A 14,773-nucleotide genomic window follows, 5' to 3' on the forward strand; every position below is an offset into this window, starting at 1 on the left:
GATTTATACTGGTTTGAAGATTCTGGCTTGAGAGGAAATGCAACTTTACGGGGGAAGACGACTCAAAGGTTACAGGAACAATTTATTCACAAGGCAAAATATCTTCAACGTCTCTCCAAAACTTCGAGGGCAGAATGGGTATCTGCCGAGATGGTAAAATGTTCAGTGAGCAGGAAATATTTCACCGGATCTCACTTGCTTGGGAAAAAAGGCAGTGAACGCGACCCACGCGACAGACTAGATCGCACGCTCGGCCTCAGATTGGTCGAGCCTGTTTGGGCTGCGCAAAAAGCGGAAGCGCGCTTTTCAAAGTCGTCCCACCGTCGATGAAGGCAGGCCACTTCCGGCGTAGCCATGGCGGCTAACGCTACTACCAACCCGTCACAGCTGCTGCCGTTAGGTAATCGCCGTCCTTTGGGGAGCAGGAACAGGGAGCTGAAGTTCAGGATTAGGGGCCGAGGGGCTGTTCCGAGGCAGGCCCTGGCCGAGTGTGGGGAAATGTATAGGACCAAATGCGGTTCGACTCTCGGCTCCAAGTCTTCAAGGCAGCAGGCCGCCCCTGCTCTTTAACGTGGTCGGGCTCCTCCGGGCAAGGATTTCTGACTCCTCAAAGCAGACCGTCACAGGAGAAGGTCCACATTTAGTGAACGTGTCGTCGGCCTCCTTTGTTGTGAGCCCGCCTTTGCAGTGTGATAGGTAGTAGGCCAACTTCTCAACCTGGCGTTTAAGATTCCCAGATTATATAGACCATGTTATGTTATGGTTGACACTAACACCCTGGTCCGGAATGAGCCTTAAATGAGGAATCTGGAAACTAGCTCTGTTTGTTATTTATTCATTCAATAAGTAGTAACTGAGTATCTATACACGAGATACCGTGCCTGGGCATTTTTCAACGATAAACTTAAACCGTAGCCATTGCTTTCAAATAGCACACAAGCCAGTGGAGGAGAAGTAGACATCCTGCTACATAATGCTAGGCTGGCTAAAGAGATGTTCAGGCTGCCGTCAGAGCACAGAGACAGAGTTGGGGGAGGGAAGCAGTGACAGGAGAGTTTCCAGTGAATATAATTATACCTATCTCCTCTTATGTTTTTGTAGCTGGTGAAGAGTGATTGAACTAGTGGTCGTGGCCGTGATTGAAAAGTTTTCATTCCTTCATGCCACAGACTCTTTTGGAATCCTCATTTCGCGCCAGATGCTGTGCTTAAACTGAGATTTGTATTATAAGACCTAAAGTTATTGAATGAATGTTTTTCCTGGTTTTTCTTTCACTATATGCAAGTAAGAGTGCCAGTAGGCACTCAAATATTTGTTGAAATAATGAATGGTAAAATAATATTTTTTCCCTCCTCAGAGCTTGTGGACAAATGTATAGGATCAAGAATTCACATTGTGATGAAGAGTGATAAGGAAATTGTTGGTACTCTTCTAGGATTTGATGACTTTGTCAGTATCCTTTTAAAAGGTGGTGGTGGTGGTATAGGTTTTCCTGAAGTATTTAATAACGTAAGAACTATAGACCAGTATATTTGTGATTATTATAATAAAATCAGTTCATTTTCAGGGAACTTATGATAATGTTTTAGGAGGTATGTATTGGAAGACGGTAAAGTTCCTATCAACAACAAACATTTTGAATTTGAGCTGTTGTGTTAAACATTATAATTAAAACTGAACAAGCGAGCCCAGTGGCTTACACCTGTAATCCCAGCGCTTTGGGAGGGCATGGTGGGTGGATCGCTTGAGCCCAGGAGTTTGAGACCAGCCTGGGCAACATGATGAAACCCTGTCTCCACAAACATTACAAAAATTAGCTGGGCATGGTGACATACACCTGTGGGCCCAGCTAATCTCTGGGACCGAGGCAGGAGGATCCTTTAAGCCCAAAAGGTGGAGGCTGCAGTGAGGTGTGAGTGTACCACTGCACTTAAGCTGAGATAACACAGCGAGACTTTGTCTCAAAAGAAAAGAAAAGAAAAGCTGAACAAAGGCAGAAGCTGGAGTAAATTCTCTATTTGTTTTCTTAACACCAAATTTCAGATATGGTACTGGAAGATGTCACTGAGTTGTGAGTAGTGTTAAAGAATTGGGGGGAATCTCTTCTTAATTAAAGACAGTTTTACTACTTTTGAATAAAATTATTTATGAGAAAACATCACCTGTTGGTGGAATAACCTTAAAGATAGAAGTTTTATCTGTTTGCTTGTAAAATTGGATCAGTGTTATTACCTTAATTTAATTATTAGTAAACTCCTAGACAATTAGTGGAGACACAGTTTTAAGGTAGAAGATAAAAAAAAGAGCTAGGAATTTTAGGGTTCAGGTCAAATCAAGGAACTGATAGTAAGAGCATTTAGGCTGGACATGGTCGCCCACCCCTGTAATCCCAGCATTTTGGAAGGCCAAATGAGGAGGATTGAGCCTGGGAGTTTGAGACCAGCCTGGCCAACAAAGGGAGACCCCTGTCTCTATAAAAAATTTAAAAATTAGCTGGGTATGGTGGGGGGCAGCTGTAGTCCTAGCTGCTCTGGAGGGTGAGGATCCCTTGAACCAGGAGTTCTAGGCTGCAGTGAGCTATGATTGTACCACTGTACTCAGCCTGGGCAATAGAGCAAGACCCTGTCTCTTAAAAAAAAAAAAAAAAAAAAAACCCAAAAAACATTTCATTTCATATTTGATTTCCTGGGCAAGCTTTGGCTTCTTTTTATGAAGCTCTGTCTGACAGATGTGGATCTTAGGTCAGTGAGTTCATTCTGTTGCTTTTAATGAAGGTTACATTACCTAGTGGATAACCTTTGTAACTGAAAATTGTCCATATAATTGCCCAACCTCAGAGTAATTTGTATACAAGGATCACCTTTTTTAGGGAGGGAAAGTATTTCCAAAATGTTGGCTTTGATTTTCACTGTTTATCCTGACTGTATTTTATCTATTCATTTAGTGAAATCACACCAGAAGGAAGAAGGATTACTAAATTAGATCAGATTTTGCTAAATGGAAATAATATAACAATGGTAAGACACATTGAAACTGTTTTGTTTAGATGGGAGCCCATTTTTCTGGGGCAGTGATTATAGAACTAACCTTAATGTTGCTTGCTTAACTAAATGATCATGTCCCAGTGGTGCGTAAGATGGGAAGGGTGTTCTCTGTGGTCAGGGCCCTAAAGCTCAGCTATTGAAGAGGCATTGGGTCTAAAGGTTAGTTTGCTTGGAATTTTTAATCACTGTTGAGATAGTAAGTATTAATTGATGATGTTGGAAATTGTGAATAGATATTGACAATCTGGAGAAAATGGGAATGTGGAGCGCAGGGGACAGGCAAAGGTGGCTTAAGGAAGAGCAAGGGATTTTTAGATGACATGGTTGTTGTGTTACTAATAAACTCTTTTTCCTCTTTATGCAGCTGGTTCCTGGAGGAGAAGGACCTGAAGTGTGAATGAGTTTCCTTGACTTAGCTAGATTCTGTTTTGTCTTTTAATGACAAGAAAATGGAATTTTTTTTTTCCCACCTCCTAATGTTTAAATCCCATAAAGCTAAGTTTCCCGTTAAAGGGAAGTGCTTTGAAGATGTGTACCCATTTTTGTAAGTTAATCATGATTATCCTGGAAAAAGAAGAAAAGAGCTTCTTCTTTGAAGACGAAAATAAAGGTGTTTTTGGTTAACTGTCATTTTATTTATTGTACTGCAGAAGCCAGTGGAACAAAGATTGTGGTTATTTTGCCACTTACTTTTCTGTCATTATATGCTTATTTGCTTTCTCATTTACATGACCATTTGATTCTCAAACAAAAGTCGTTCCAAACAAAATGATGAACTTTGATTTGAACAGGTGCATTTAAACAACTGGAAATGATCACTTAGAAAATTAAATTAAAATGCTGTTGTTTTGTAATGAGGATTTTTCTACTGATTTCAAATTCCATGAACTCCTATTGAAAACAAACAATATACAGGTAATATATGCACATTGTAGAAATGCAGGAATTATCTATTGGAATTTCCCTAAAGATACAAATTTTATCTATTTGTTTATAAAATTGGTTCAGAGGGTTATTACCTTAATGTAATTATTACTGAATTGCCAGGAAATTAGTGGAGACAGAGCTTTAAGGTAAAGGATACTAAAAACAGCTGAGAACTCTAGGACTCAGGTAAAATCAAGGAACTGATATTAAGATCATAGAACTGTATAAATTAAGTCAAAGAACTATTAAAAACAAACAGGTAATATACACACATCGTAGAATTATAAGTAAGCAAAAAGGAGAAGGTTGATCATGCTTTGCTGTATATCTTCGTAGTCCACTCTCAGTACACATTTTATTTTACTTGTTCATCCTGATTATACTGTTTTTACTCTCCACTTAAGCCATTTTTTGAATTTAAATGGTGAATATCTTTCCATGTCAAATATTTCAACATTAATGTATACATAATATTAAATGGATTTACTATAAATTATTTAGCCTATTCTTACTGACCACAGTAGTCTAACTAGATCTTTATACATTTTTATTTTTCTAGAATAAACTAAAAAATGTGTAAGATCAAAGGGTGTATATTGTGTTGCCAAGAAAAACTTTGTGCCAAAAAAAAACTTTTTGCCAGGTGTCTTTCATAGTACTATTTATATCCTTCCCAACATTAGCTGTGTTCTACCTTCTCTCCTCTTTGCCATTTTTACAGGCAAAACCTGGCATGTCTAAAATCTTCTTTTCCTTTTTTTTTTTTGGAGACAGAGTCTCGCTGGAGTGCAGTGGCATGATCTCGGCTCACTGCAACCTCCAGTCAGGCTGGAGTGCTGTGTCGCAATATCAACACGACCTCTGCCTCCCAGGTTCAAGTGATTCTCCTGCCTCACCCTCCCGAGTAGCTGGGATTACAGGTGGGTGCCACAACTCCCATCTAATTTTTATATTTTTAGTAGAGATGGGGTTTTAACTTGTTGGCCAGGCTGGTCTTGAACTCCTGACCTCTAGTGATCCACCTGTCTCGGCCTCCCAAAGTGCTGGTATTAAAGGCATGAGCCACCAGCACTTTGGTTAATTTTGATCTCATTTGTATTTTGTAAATGACTGATGAGGCCTTTGCCATTGATGTTTGTCTTTTTCTTACTAATTTGTAAGAATTCTTGATGGGTTTCTCTTAGTCATGTATTTTGCTAATAATTTCCCTAGTTTGTAGTTTGCCACTTAGTGCTATTTTTGACATAAATGATGTATTTTAATGTAGTTACATGTTGACCTAGGCCATTATGGTTTTTGTATTTGGTCCGCGTGGATTGGAAAGACCTTTGCTTTGATTATACTTTTCTTTGGGCACTTTATGTTTTCTGCATTTGATTTAAATCTGGAATCTATCTGGAATTTTAGTATTACCACATGGAAAAAGGATCCAACTTTATTTTCTAAAACACAAAGCACTGATTTGTAGTTTTTTTCTGATTTACATATTGTCAGTACTACTGCCTTGGCTAATTTCAAGCTACTGTGGCTTTAACAACTGGTTTGCAAAATTCTCAAGGATTTAACAGTTGATTCTTAGGAGACAGTATGTGCTGGTTGCCCCACACTTTGCTTCTAACTCTTGGGGGCAATGCTTTCCCTCCACCGTTGTGTCTTTCCCTTTGGTGGTGAGTAAATGATGTAACACCTGCTTCTTTCCACTCCTTTATTATTTGCTATCCTAGGGGAGCTAATGGTCATACCCAAGCTCTTCCTTTTTTCATCCTAGGAGTTAGGCCAGGTGCAGTGACTCATGTCTGTAATCCCAGTGCTTGTGGGTGGTCGAGGTGGGAGGATAGATTGAGGCCAGTTGGAGACCAGCCTGGACAATATAGTGAGACCCCGTCTCTACCAAAAATTTTTAAAAATTAGTGAGGTGTAGTGGTGTGCACCTGTAGTTCTACATACTTGGGAGGCTGAGGCAGGAGAATTGCTCAAGCCCAGGAGTTTGAGATTTCAGTGAGCTATGATTGCATCACTGTACTGCAGCCTGGGTTACAGTGAGACCCTGTCTCAAAACGTACAATGAAACACCATTTCATGGGTGCTATATGATAGCTATAATGATAAAAAAGGAATGTTACAAGTATTGACTGGGATATGAAGAAATTTGAGCCCCAGTACTTTGCTGGTGTGAATGTAAAATGATGCATGCACTGTGGAAAATAATTTGATGATTCCTCACATAGTTAAATAGAATTACCATATGACCCTGCAACCTCTCTCCTCAGTTCATACCCAAAAGAACTAAAAACATGTCTGCATAGAAACTTGTGTGAACTTTTCACGGCAGTGTTATTCCTAATGCCCCAAAGTGGAAACAACCCAAATGTCCATCGATGGATGGATAGATAAATGAAATGTGGTATATGCATACAAGAGAATATTATCTACCTGTAAAAATGAATGAAATACTTGTGTGTGCTACAGCATGGATGAACTGCGACAACATTATACTAAGTGAAAGAAGCCAGACACAAAAGACCACATATTTCATTTATATGATCCAGAACAGGCAAATTCACAGAAATAGACAACTGTATTAGTAACTGCTAATAGATATGGGTTTGTTTTTTGGGGTGATGAAAATGTTCTGGGATTAGATGGCTGCACGACCTTGTGAATATACTAAAAATCACTGAATTGTAACCTTAAAAGGGTGGATTTCATGTTACATGAATTACATCTCAATTTTTAAAAAGTGATGTATCTGAGGCATATCTAATGTAACTTCTGAGGCCCTAAAAGAATTGCTTTCCCATGAGTGACAGCTTGGGTTGTGGCTGCTGAAAGGACTTTAACCACCTAAGCATCAAAACCCTCTCTGGTTAAGACTGAACAGAATAAGGATTTGGGGAAGATTGTTTGGGGCATTTAACTTAAGAATGTTGGACATTTTTTGTTTGTTTTGAGACAAGGTCTTGCTCTCTCACTGAGGCTGGAGTGCAGTGGTGTGATCAGCGTTCACTGCAGCTTCAAACCACTGGGATCAAGCAGTCCTCCCACCTTAGCCTCCCAAGTAGCTGGATCCACAGGCACATGCCACCATGCCCAGCTACCTTTTCTCTTTTTTTAAAAAAAGACAGGGTCTGTCACCCAGACTGGAGTGCAGCAGTCATGGCTCACTGTAGCCTCGACCTCTCGGGCTCAGGTGATCCTCCCTCACTACAGGTGCACACCACCACACCTGGCTAATTTTTTGTATTTTTGGTGGAGACTGGGTCTTGTCATATTGCCCAGGCTGATCTCAACCTCCTGGCCTCAAGCGGTCAACTTGCCTTGGCTTCCCAAAGTGCTGGGATTACAGTTGTGAGCCACTGTGCCTGGCCTAATTTTTTAATATTTTGTAGAGACAGGGTGTCACCATGTTGCCCAGGCTTGTTGATTCTTAATTCACAAAAATAAGGGTATTTAGTTTTGGATTTTAATTCTAGTGGAGTTTAACATGTTTGGACTTTGATTTGGAAAGAAATTTAATTATTGAATTCCAGTAAATTTGATAATGGGAGAGGATTACATGTAGATTTGGGCATCTCTGTTGTTGGCGTTTTATTATTGGATGTTGGTGTGCTGATATGCCAGGTTAGACCATGTATTAGTTGGGGTTCTCCAGAGACGACCAATAGTATATGTATATAGATGTATAAGGGGATTTGTTAGGAGAATTAGTTCATGCTATTATGGAGGCTGGGAAGCCCCAAAACAGGCCGTCTGCAAGCTGGAAACCTTAATGTGGCTAAGTTGAAGTCCAAAGACCTCAGAACTCGGGATGCTGATGATAAAATTCTCAGTCTGAGGCTGAACGCCTGAGAACCCAGGGGGCTACTGGTGTAAGTCCTGGAGTCCAGAGGTCTCCTAGAGTTGGGATCACTCTTCCTTCTCTGTCCTCAGAGGACAACTTCATCAGAACATCAGGAGTTCTGATATCCAAGGACAGAGAAGGAAGAGTTGTCCCAGCTCTAGGAGGGAGACAGACATGTTGCCTTTTCTCTGTTTTTGTTCTCTTTGGACCCTCTGTCAACTGGATGCTGGCCCACGTTGAAGGTGCATCTCACCTAGTCCACTCAGACTCACACCCTAAAGTAGTCTGGAAACACCCTCAAACACAGCCAAATAATGCTTTACTAGGTTTCTAGATATCCTTAATCCCGTTAACTTGACACCTAAAATTAGCCATCACAGACCATGTTGCAGGATCAGGAGGACCAGAGAGAGACCTTGAGGTGTATACAGGAGGATATATTTATTATTGAGTGCACTCAGACCCTGCAGACTTAACGTCCAAAGACTGGGCCCAGAACAAAGACAGCACTTGACTTTTATGCACACTTTACAAAATGGGGTGGCTAGCTTGAAGCAAGCTTACAGTGGCTTGAAAGCAGGGATACAGAGGCAGGACAAAGAATTAATCAAATTGTAGCAGATCGTAACTCAGGATTACACATGACCATTCCCAATCAACCCAGATGTCTGTTATCTAGGTTTTGCCTAAGCATGGGCTTATCCTATAACCTTCACTGTGGTGCCCAGGTGGCCATCACTCAGGCCTGCTCAGAGGCTCATGACCTTCACTCTACTGCTTAGATAAAATAGAATATTTGAAGTCACTAGTTACAGAGAACAGGAATCTATGAACTCATTCCATAAAATGAAGGAACATTTGTTTTTCTTTTCCCTGTGTTGAGGGAACGCTGGGAGAGTTTCCAGAGCACATTAGATAATATTACCAAGACTCCCTGGGTCTGGGCTGTGCCTGTTGCTACCTCTGGGACAAGTCAGCCTAATACAGGAAAACTTATTTCTCTTTCTTTTTAAGTTTACTTTAATTTCCCGCCTCAACCATGTGGTGGGGCGTACTTTGGGGTGGGAGATGGAGTGAATTTTCAGACTTAGAATTACAGAAGCCTTGGAGTTGCCTTAATTCATATATTATTCTGACTCCGTTCAGAGCCTTTTGGGGCAAAATCTAAACTCCTTCCAGTGATCCCAATAGCAGTTGGATTTGGGAGTGATAAACTGTTCTTCTCTATGGCTTTAATGGTTAAGTTCAGTGGGTGAAAAGAACAAAAAGATGGGGAATGTAAGGGAATAATGCTTCTTTTCTATCTCTGATGTTTTCTTCTACATGAAAGATTAATTAGTGTAACACATCTACCCTCTCTCTGTTTTATGCCCAGAGACATGCAGACTGAGTTGCCCGAGGTAGTGTGGGTTCTGCTCTGCTTTTTCCTGTAAGTTTTAGAGGTGTCTGCTTTCACATGAAGAAGTCTGGGGTGGTCACTGATGCCTGTGGTTTGGTGGGTACATCTGAATAATTCTGGAGTTCCAAACAAAGAAGTTAACTACAGTCTGTAGATAGAAGACATCATCCACTTAGCCTGTGTCAGTACTAACAATGATCACTGTCTGTTTACTAGTTTGCCTTTGTTCTCAGTTGGTTCAGAACTCAATTGTGGAAGAGGAGTGCTAATTATTGGCCCCCTTAAGACTCCAATAGCCCTCGAGTTTCTGCTGTACTAAGACAAAAACCTCCTCTGCCTTCCTGCCTGCCTCCCATCTCTACCTTGTCTTATCTGTCCATCCCAGCCATCAGGCCATCAGAGCAACTGACTGATTGATCTAAAATGCAGGATATGGTCATGCCATGTTTGGCCTTTTTTTTTTTTTTAGATGGAGTTTCGCTCTTATTGCCCAGGCTGGAGTGCCATGGTGTGATCTCGGCTCACAGCAACCTCTGCCTCCCAGGTTCAAGCGATTCTCCTGCCTCAGCCTCCTGAGTAGCTGGGATTACAGGTATGAGTTAACCATGCCTGGCTAATTTTGTATTTTTAGTAGAGACGGGGTTTCTCCATGGTGGTCTTGAATTCTCGACTTCAGGTGATCCACTTGCCTTGGCCTCGCAAAGTGCTGGGATTACAGGCTTAAGCCGCTGCACCCGTCTGGCTTTCAAACCTTTCAGTAAGTTACCTTCTATATGATGAAAGGCCAGGTTCCTTAACAGGTTACCATGAGGGGTGCCTATTGACCTTCTCGACCACATCTCAGTCTTGCCTTCATAGCACAGAATTTGTAACACTGACTGTTTCTCCTCTTTGGCCTTTGGCTTTACTCATGTTGGACTTTATGGGAAGATCCTTATCTCCAAACTTCTCTTCACTTGGTTTACTTGTATTCAAGACTAGGTTCAAATGTTTCTTCCTCCAGAAAGTCCTATGGGATCCCTCAGCCCTCTATCACTACTCAATGCTTATATGGGACAGGTCATAGAGGCTTTTCTTATACTGTGAAACTGTCTTGAGTAGCTACTCTGTCCTAGAAAAATAACAGCCTCAAGCAGTTCATACCATGCACAGTCCTGGTTTCAAAGGAAACAAATCCTGGTACACTCTTGGACCATAGACTAGAGTATGGGCCACCATCATCTGAGTATGTTGAGTTTGGCTGGTGTGGTCGATTGGCCCTCAGTGCAGTGATGCAAGTGGGCTTCTGGCTGTTACCTGGGAAGATCAGAGGCAGAAGCTTGGGAGCTCTAGCAGGGTCCTGGTGCTCTGTGAGTACCACTCTTGGAAGACAGCAGGCCTCCTGGCTGACATTTCTCTAAGAAGTAGAACTGGTACTTCTCAGATCAGCCTGACACCCAAATTCACGCTCTGTGTACTTCAGTCACAAGGAGTTGAGGTTAGTGGGCATGAGGCTGCAATAGAGAGTGGTCAGAAAACAGATCTTATCTACTTTATCCAGGAGCGACTCTGACTGAATCTTCTCTTTATTAGACATTTCATTCTTGAATTCAAGAAAAATCATGCATGACAACAGCTGACCACAAGAGGGCACTGTGGAACTAGCAGGCAGCTAGTTGCTGGAGCCAAAGCTTTTTAGTTTTCCCCAGAGCCTCATTTGAACTCAGATTTCTGGTCTCCTACTCTGCTGAACTTACTATTGGATCACACCACAAGGGTAGGTAAAGGGTTAAATATACCACTATTTAACACTTCCCCAACTCTTTTTTTTTTTTTTTTTTTTTGCAAAAGAGGAATCTGTTTTTCATTCATTTATTTTTTTTTATTTTTTTATTTTTATTTTTTTTTGAGACGGAGTCTTGCTCTGTCGCCCGGGCTGGAGTGCAGTGGCCGGATCTCAGCTCACTGCAAGCTCCGCCTCCCGGGTTTACGCCATTCTCCTGCCTCAGCCTCCCGAGTAGCTGGGACTACAGGCGCCCGCCACCTCGCCCGGCTAGTTTTTTTTTGTTTTTAGTAGAGACGGGGTTTCACCGTGTTAGCCAGGATGGTCTCGATCTCCTGACCATTCATTTATTTTATATTTTCTACATGAGGTGCCTTTTCTATTGTGAAATACCGTCTTTCAGCAGGTAGTGTTGTGAATGAAAACATGGGCTGTAGAATCAGACTTACCTTGACTCTAATTTTACCTTGATTTGTTAATCATGTGATTTGGGGCAGGTGTCTCAATTCCTTCATTCATAAATTGGGAATAATAAGCACCTCTCAAGGTTGTAACGATTGACAAATATAAGGTATGTAAATTATCCAGTATAGTTTCAGTTACACAGTAAGGGCTCAATAAATGGTGCTAGTTATTATTATTTAAAGAGCCTCTGAATCAACTTATTTTTACAGGTTTTCCATCACAGCAATTCCTTGTCAACAGTTGGAGCTGTCATTTAGTCCATAACAGTTACCTCTAGAATAGAACCCCTAGTTATTTTTTTTTTTTTAATTTTTATTTTTTCTGAGATGGGGTCTCACTCTGTCACCCAGATTGGAGTGCAGTGGTATGATCTTACCTCCTGGGTTAAAGTGATTCTCCTACCTCAGCCTCCCGAGTATCTGGAACTATAGGCACGTGCCACCACACCCAGCTAATTTTTAGTAGAGACGGGGTTTCACCATGTTGGTCAGGCTGGTCTCGAACTCTTGACCTCATGATCCTCCCGCCTTGGCCTCCCAAAGTGCTGGGATTATAGGTGTGAGCCACCGCTCCCATCCCCTAGTTATTTTTAAATCTTCTATTACACAAAGCACAGTACTTGGGGCACAGGGGATCATAATATTTGCTGAATTAAGATGGTGACTAAGAATGCGGGCTTTATTAATTGGAAAATAATTGAACTCACAAAGCAACTAGGTGTAAGATAGTAAGGGTAGTGAAATAAAGAGGTGGAAGATTTCAAAATATGTTCATGGTTATCATTAATTCATTAATAAAACAATCATTTATTGAGTACCACTTTGTTTCTGCCCTCCAGAAGCTCAATGCCTGGCCAGGGAGCTAGAGATTCCCTACATGTGATATGATGTCATGAATACATTAGCCTTTTCAGCTTGTAAAGAGGAGAGGGCTGGATTCTGCTTGTGGTGGGAGGGGGAAGCAGGAAAGACGTCTATGCTAGATATTCTCTGTCTGCCCCATCCATTCCCTGCTCTGTGTTCTGGGATGCTGAATCCAGCCTACTGTGCGGCCTGTGCTCAGTTGCTCTCTGGTGACAGGTTGGGAGATCAGAGGGTGGGAAGAGAGAATGGCTGGAGCATTTCCTCTCTGGCACGTTCTTGCTTCAGCGCTCTGTCTCAGCAGTGGCTGAACCTCCCCATGACTACAGCACATACTGGCAGCTCCTCTTCCTTGTCTCTAGCTCTCTTTCTTTTTTTTCCTTTTAAGCTCTGGCAAGAAGTCTGTAGCTCTCTCTTTTTTAAATTACAGCAACTATTATCTGATAATAATAATAATTTTATTTATTTATTTATTGAGATAAATTATTCAGGCCAGAGTCTTGCTCTGTCACCAGGCTGGAGTGCAGTGGTGTGATCTCGGCTCACTTCAACTTCTGCTTCCTGGGTTCAAGCGATTCTCCTGCCTCACCCTCCCAAGTAGCTGGGGCTACAGGCACATGCCACCACGCCCAGCTAATTTTTGTATTTTTAGTAGAGATGGGGTTTCACCATGTTGGCCAGGAAGGTCTCGATCTCTTGACCTCGTGATCCACCCACCTTGGCCTCTGAAGGTGCAGGATTACAGGCGTGAGCCACCATGCCCGACCTATTATTTTATTAAAGCAAAGAAGTCGTTAGCTCTCAGAGGGCTCTAGTAACACTGTCTCCTCTCCTAATCCCATTCAGTCCTGGGGTAGTAATGGCTTCCCACATTTGCCATTGTCTGGGGGCCTCACAGTTCCTCGTTCATTTTTTAATACTGCCTTTATCTTTGTGAGCAATCCTTTCATTGAAGTCTCTTCATCTGAACCTTGCTGGGCCAGACTGACATAGCATCCTAGAAGAGGAGATCCTTGAGCTGGGCCTTGGCAAAGGAGCAGGTACTTGTCAGGCAGAGAAGAGGGACAAAAGGAATAGGAAGGGAGATGTGAAGGATTTGGCATTAGGGGCTGTGAGTGATGTGGAGTAGCTGGAATACAAGGTGCATCTGAAAATTGGGTTTGCCTGAGTCAGAATGAGCCTTGGCAACTTCTGGAGGGTGGAGTTAAGGGATTTTCTTTTTTAAAGGATCTGTTTGCACCATCTGGTTTACGAGGAGGACGGGGAATCTTTTGGGGGTTGCAGGTTCAGACCTATTCAGCCTTACCTGGTGAATTTAGAGGAGGGTGCTTTGGAAGCCAGGATGAAGGGATGATTTCAGAGATCTGGAGGTTTTATCACAGGGGAATAAAGAGTCATAGGTATGATGAAGTGGCTTCAAAAAACAGCATGAGTTCAGAAAGGAGTAAAGATCCCAGGAGAACATAGTAACTCTGCCTGACAAAGCTAAATCTCCTCCCCTGGAGAGGAGAGGGGTTAAGTAAAAACCAAAACCAAACCAGTGACAAGAGTTGCACAGCTTTCCAGATGTAAACTATGTATCTTCTGGGCCCACTATTTTCCCCTGGGCCCCTTGATAGGAAGGAGTCTGGGGACTGTGTCAGCCACACACAGGAGAAGCAGGGAGGTCAACAGTTTGGAGAGGGAGATAGAAGGGCAATCAGGAAACTTGAGTTTGTCACCAAGTGACTGTGTAACCTTGGGGTAAGCCACTCTTTTTTCTTTCAGGGCTTCAACTTTTTTACCTGTAAAACAAGAGTGAAGTTGAATGTTTGGGTTCCTTTCTAGCACTGACTCTCTGCTTTGATTGTCTGCACTTCAGTGGAAGAGCACATCAGCCTGGGGCCCGAGGCCTCAGTTCGGGGAAGGGAAGGCTGACCTCTGGTGAGGGGTCGTGTCCTTGGGGCTCAGGCATTCTCCCTCTTCCCTCTAACCATGGGTACCCCATGACTGCTGGCCATGCTGTGTTTGGAATCTGAGGTGAATTGGGAGCCTTTGGGAACTTGGGAGCCTGTCCCCACATCTGTGTATTGCTCTGACTTAATGTCCTGTGGGAATCTAGCAGTTTTGGATATGGCAACTAATATTTTTTTTTTTTTTTTTTTTTTTAGCCAGGGTCTTGCTTTGTTGCCCAGTCTGGAATGTGGTGGCACAATCTTGGCTCACTGCAACCTCTGCCTCCCAGGCTCAAGCCATCCGTCTGCCTCAGCCTCCTGACTAGCTGAGACTACAGGCATGTGCCTGGCTAATTTTTGGTATTTTTTGTAGAAATGGGGTTTCACTGTCTTGCTCAGGCTGGTCTGTAACTCCTGGACTCAAGCCATCCTCCTGCCTTGGCCTTCCAAAGCACTGAGATTACAGGCATGAGCCACTGCATCCGGCCACTGTAGCTAATCATTTTAAAGCTATAATGCTCCTTGCTTTCCTTGCTTCCTT

General features: G+C 42.4%; 1 protein-coding gene across 1 annotated transcript; it reads left to right on the forward strand.

Moving 5' to 3' along the window:
* The first annotated feature begins 280 nt into the window (after positions 1–280).
* Positions 281–3,668, forward strand: LSM5 (LSM5 homolog, U6 small nuclear RNA and mRNA degradation associated). The gene is made up of 5 exons (XM_007981666.3): positions 281–400; positions 1,358–1,453; positions 2,044–2,071; positions 2,945–3,017; positions 3,409–3,668. The coding sequence occupies exons 1-5, from the start codon at positions 355–357 to the stop codon at positions 3,439–3,441; spliced, it is 276 nt and encodes a 91-aa protein (XP_007979857.1). The 5' UTR covers positions 281–354; the 3' UTR covers positions 3,442–3,668.
* The last annotated feature ends 11,105 nt before the right edge of the window (positions 3,669–14,773 follow it).

Source organism: Chlorocebus sabaeus, chromosome 21 (assembly GCF_047675955.1).
Source record: "Chlorocebus sabaeus isolate Y175 chromosome 21, mChlSab1.0.hap1, whole genome shotgun sequence".
Classification (NCBI taxonomy): Eukaryota; Metazoa; Chordata; class Mammalia; order Primates; family Cercopithecidae; genus Chlorocebus; species Chlorocebus sabaeus.

Excerpts from the sequence above, each read along its gene's own strand:
- LSM5 (XM_007981666.3), top strand. The coding sequence starts at position 355 with ATGGCGGCTAACGCTACTACCAACCCGTCACAGCTGCTGCCGTTAG. Across the intron at positions 1,454-2,043 it reads AGGATTTGATGACTTTGTCA|ATATGGTACTGGAAGATGTC; the intron begins GTATCCTTTTAA and ends ACCAAATTTCAG. Across the intron at positions 2,072-2,944 it reads CTGGAAGATGTCACTGAGTT|TGAAATCACACCAGAAGGAA; the intron begins GTGAGTAGTGTT and ends CTATTCATTTAG.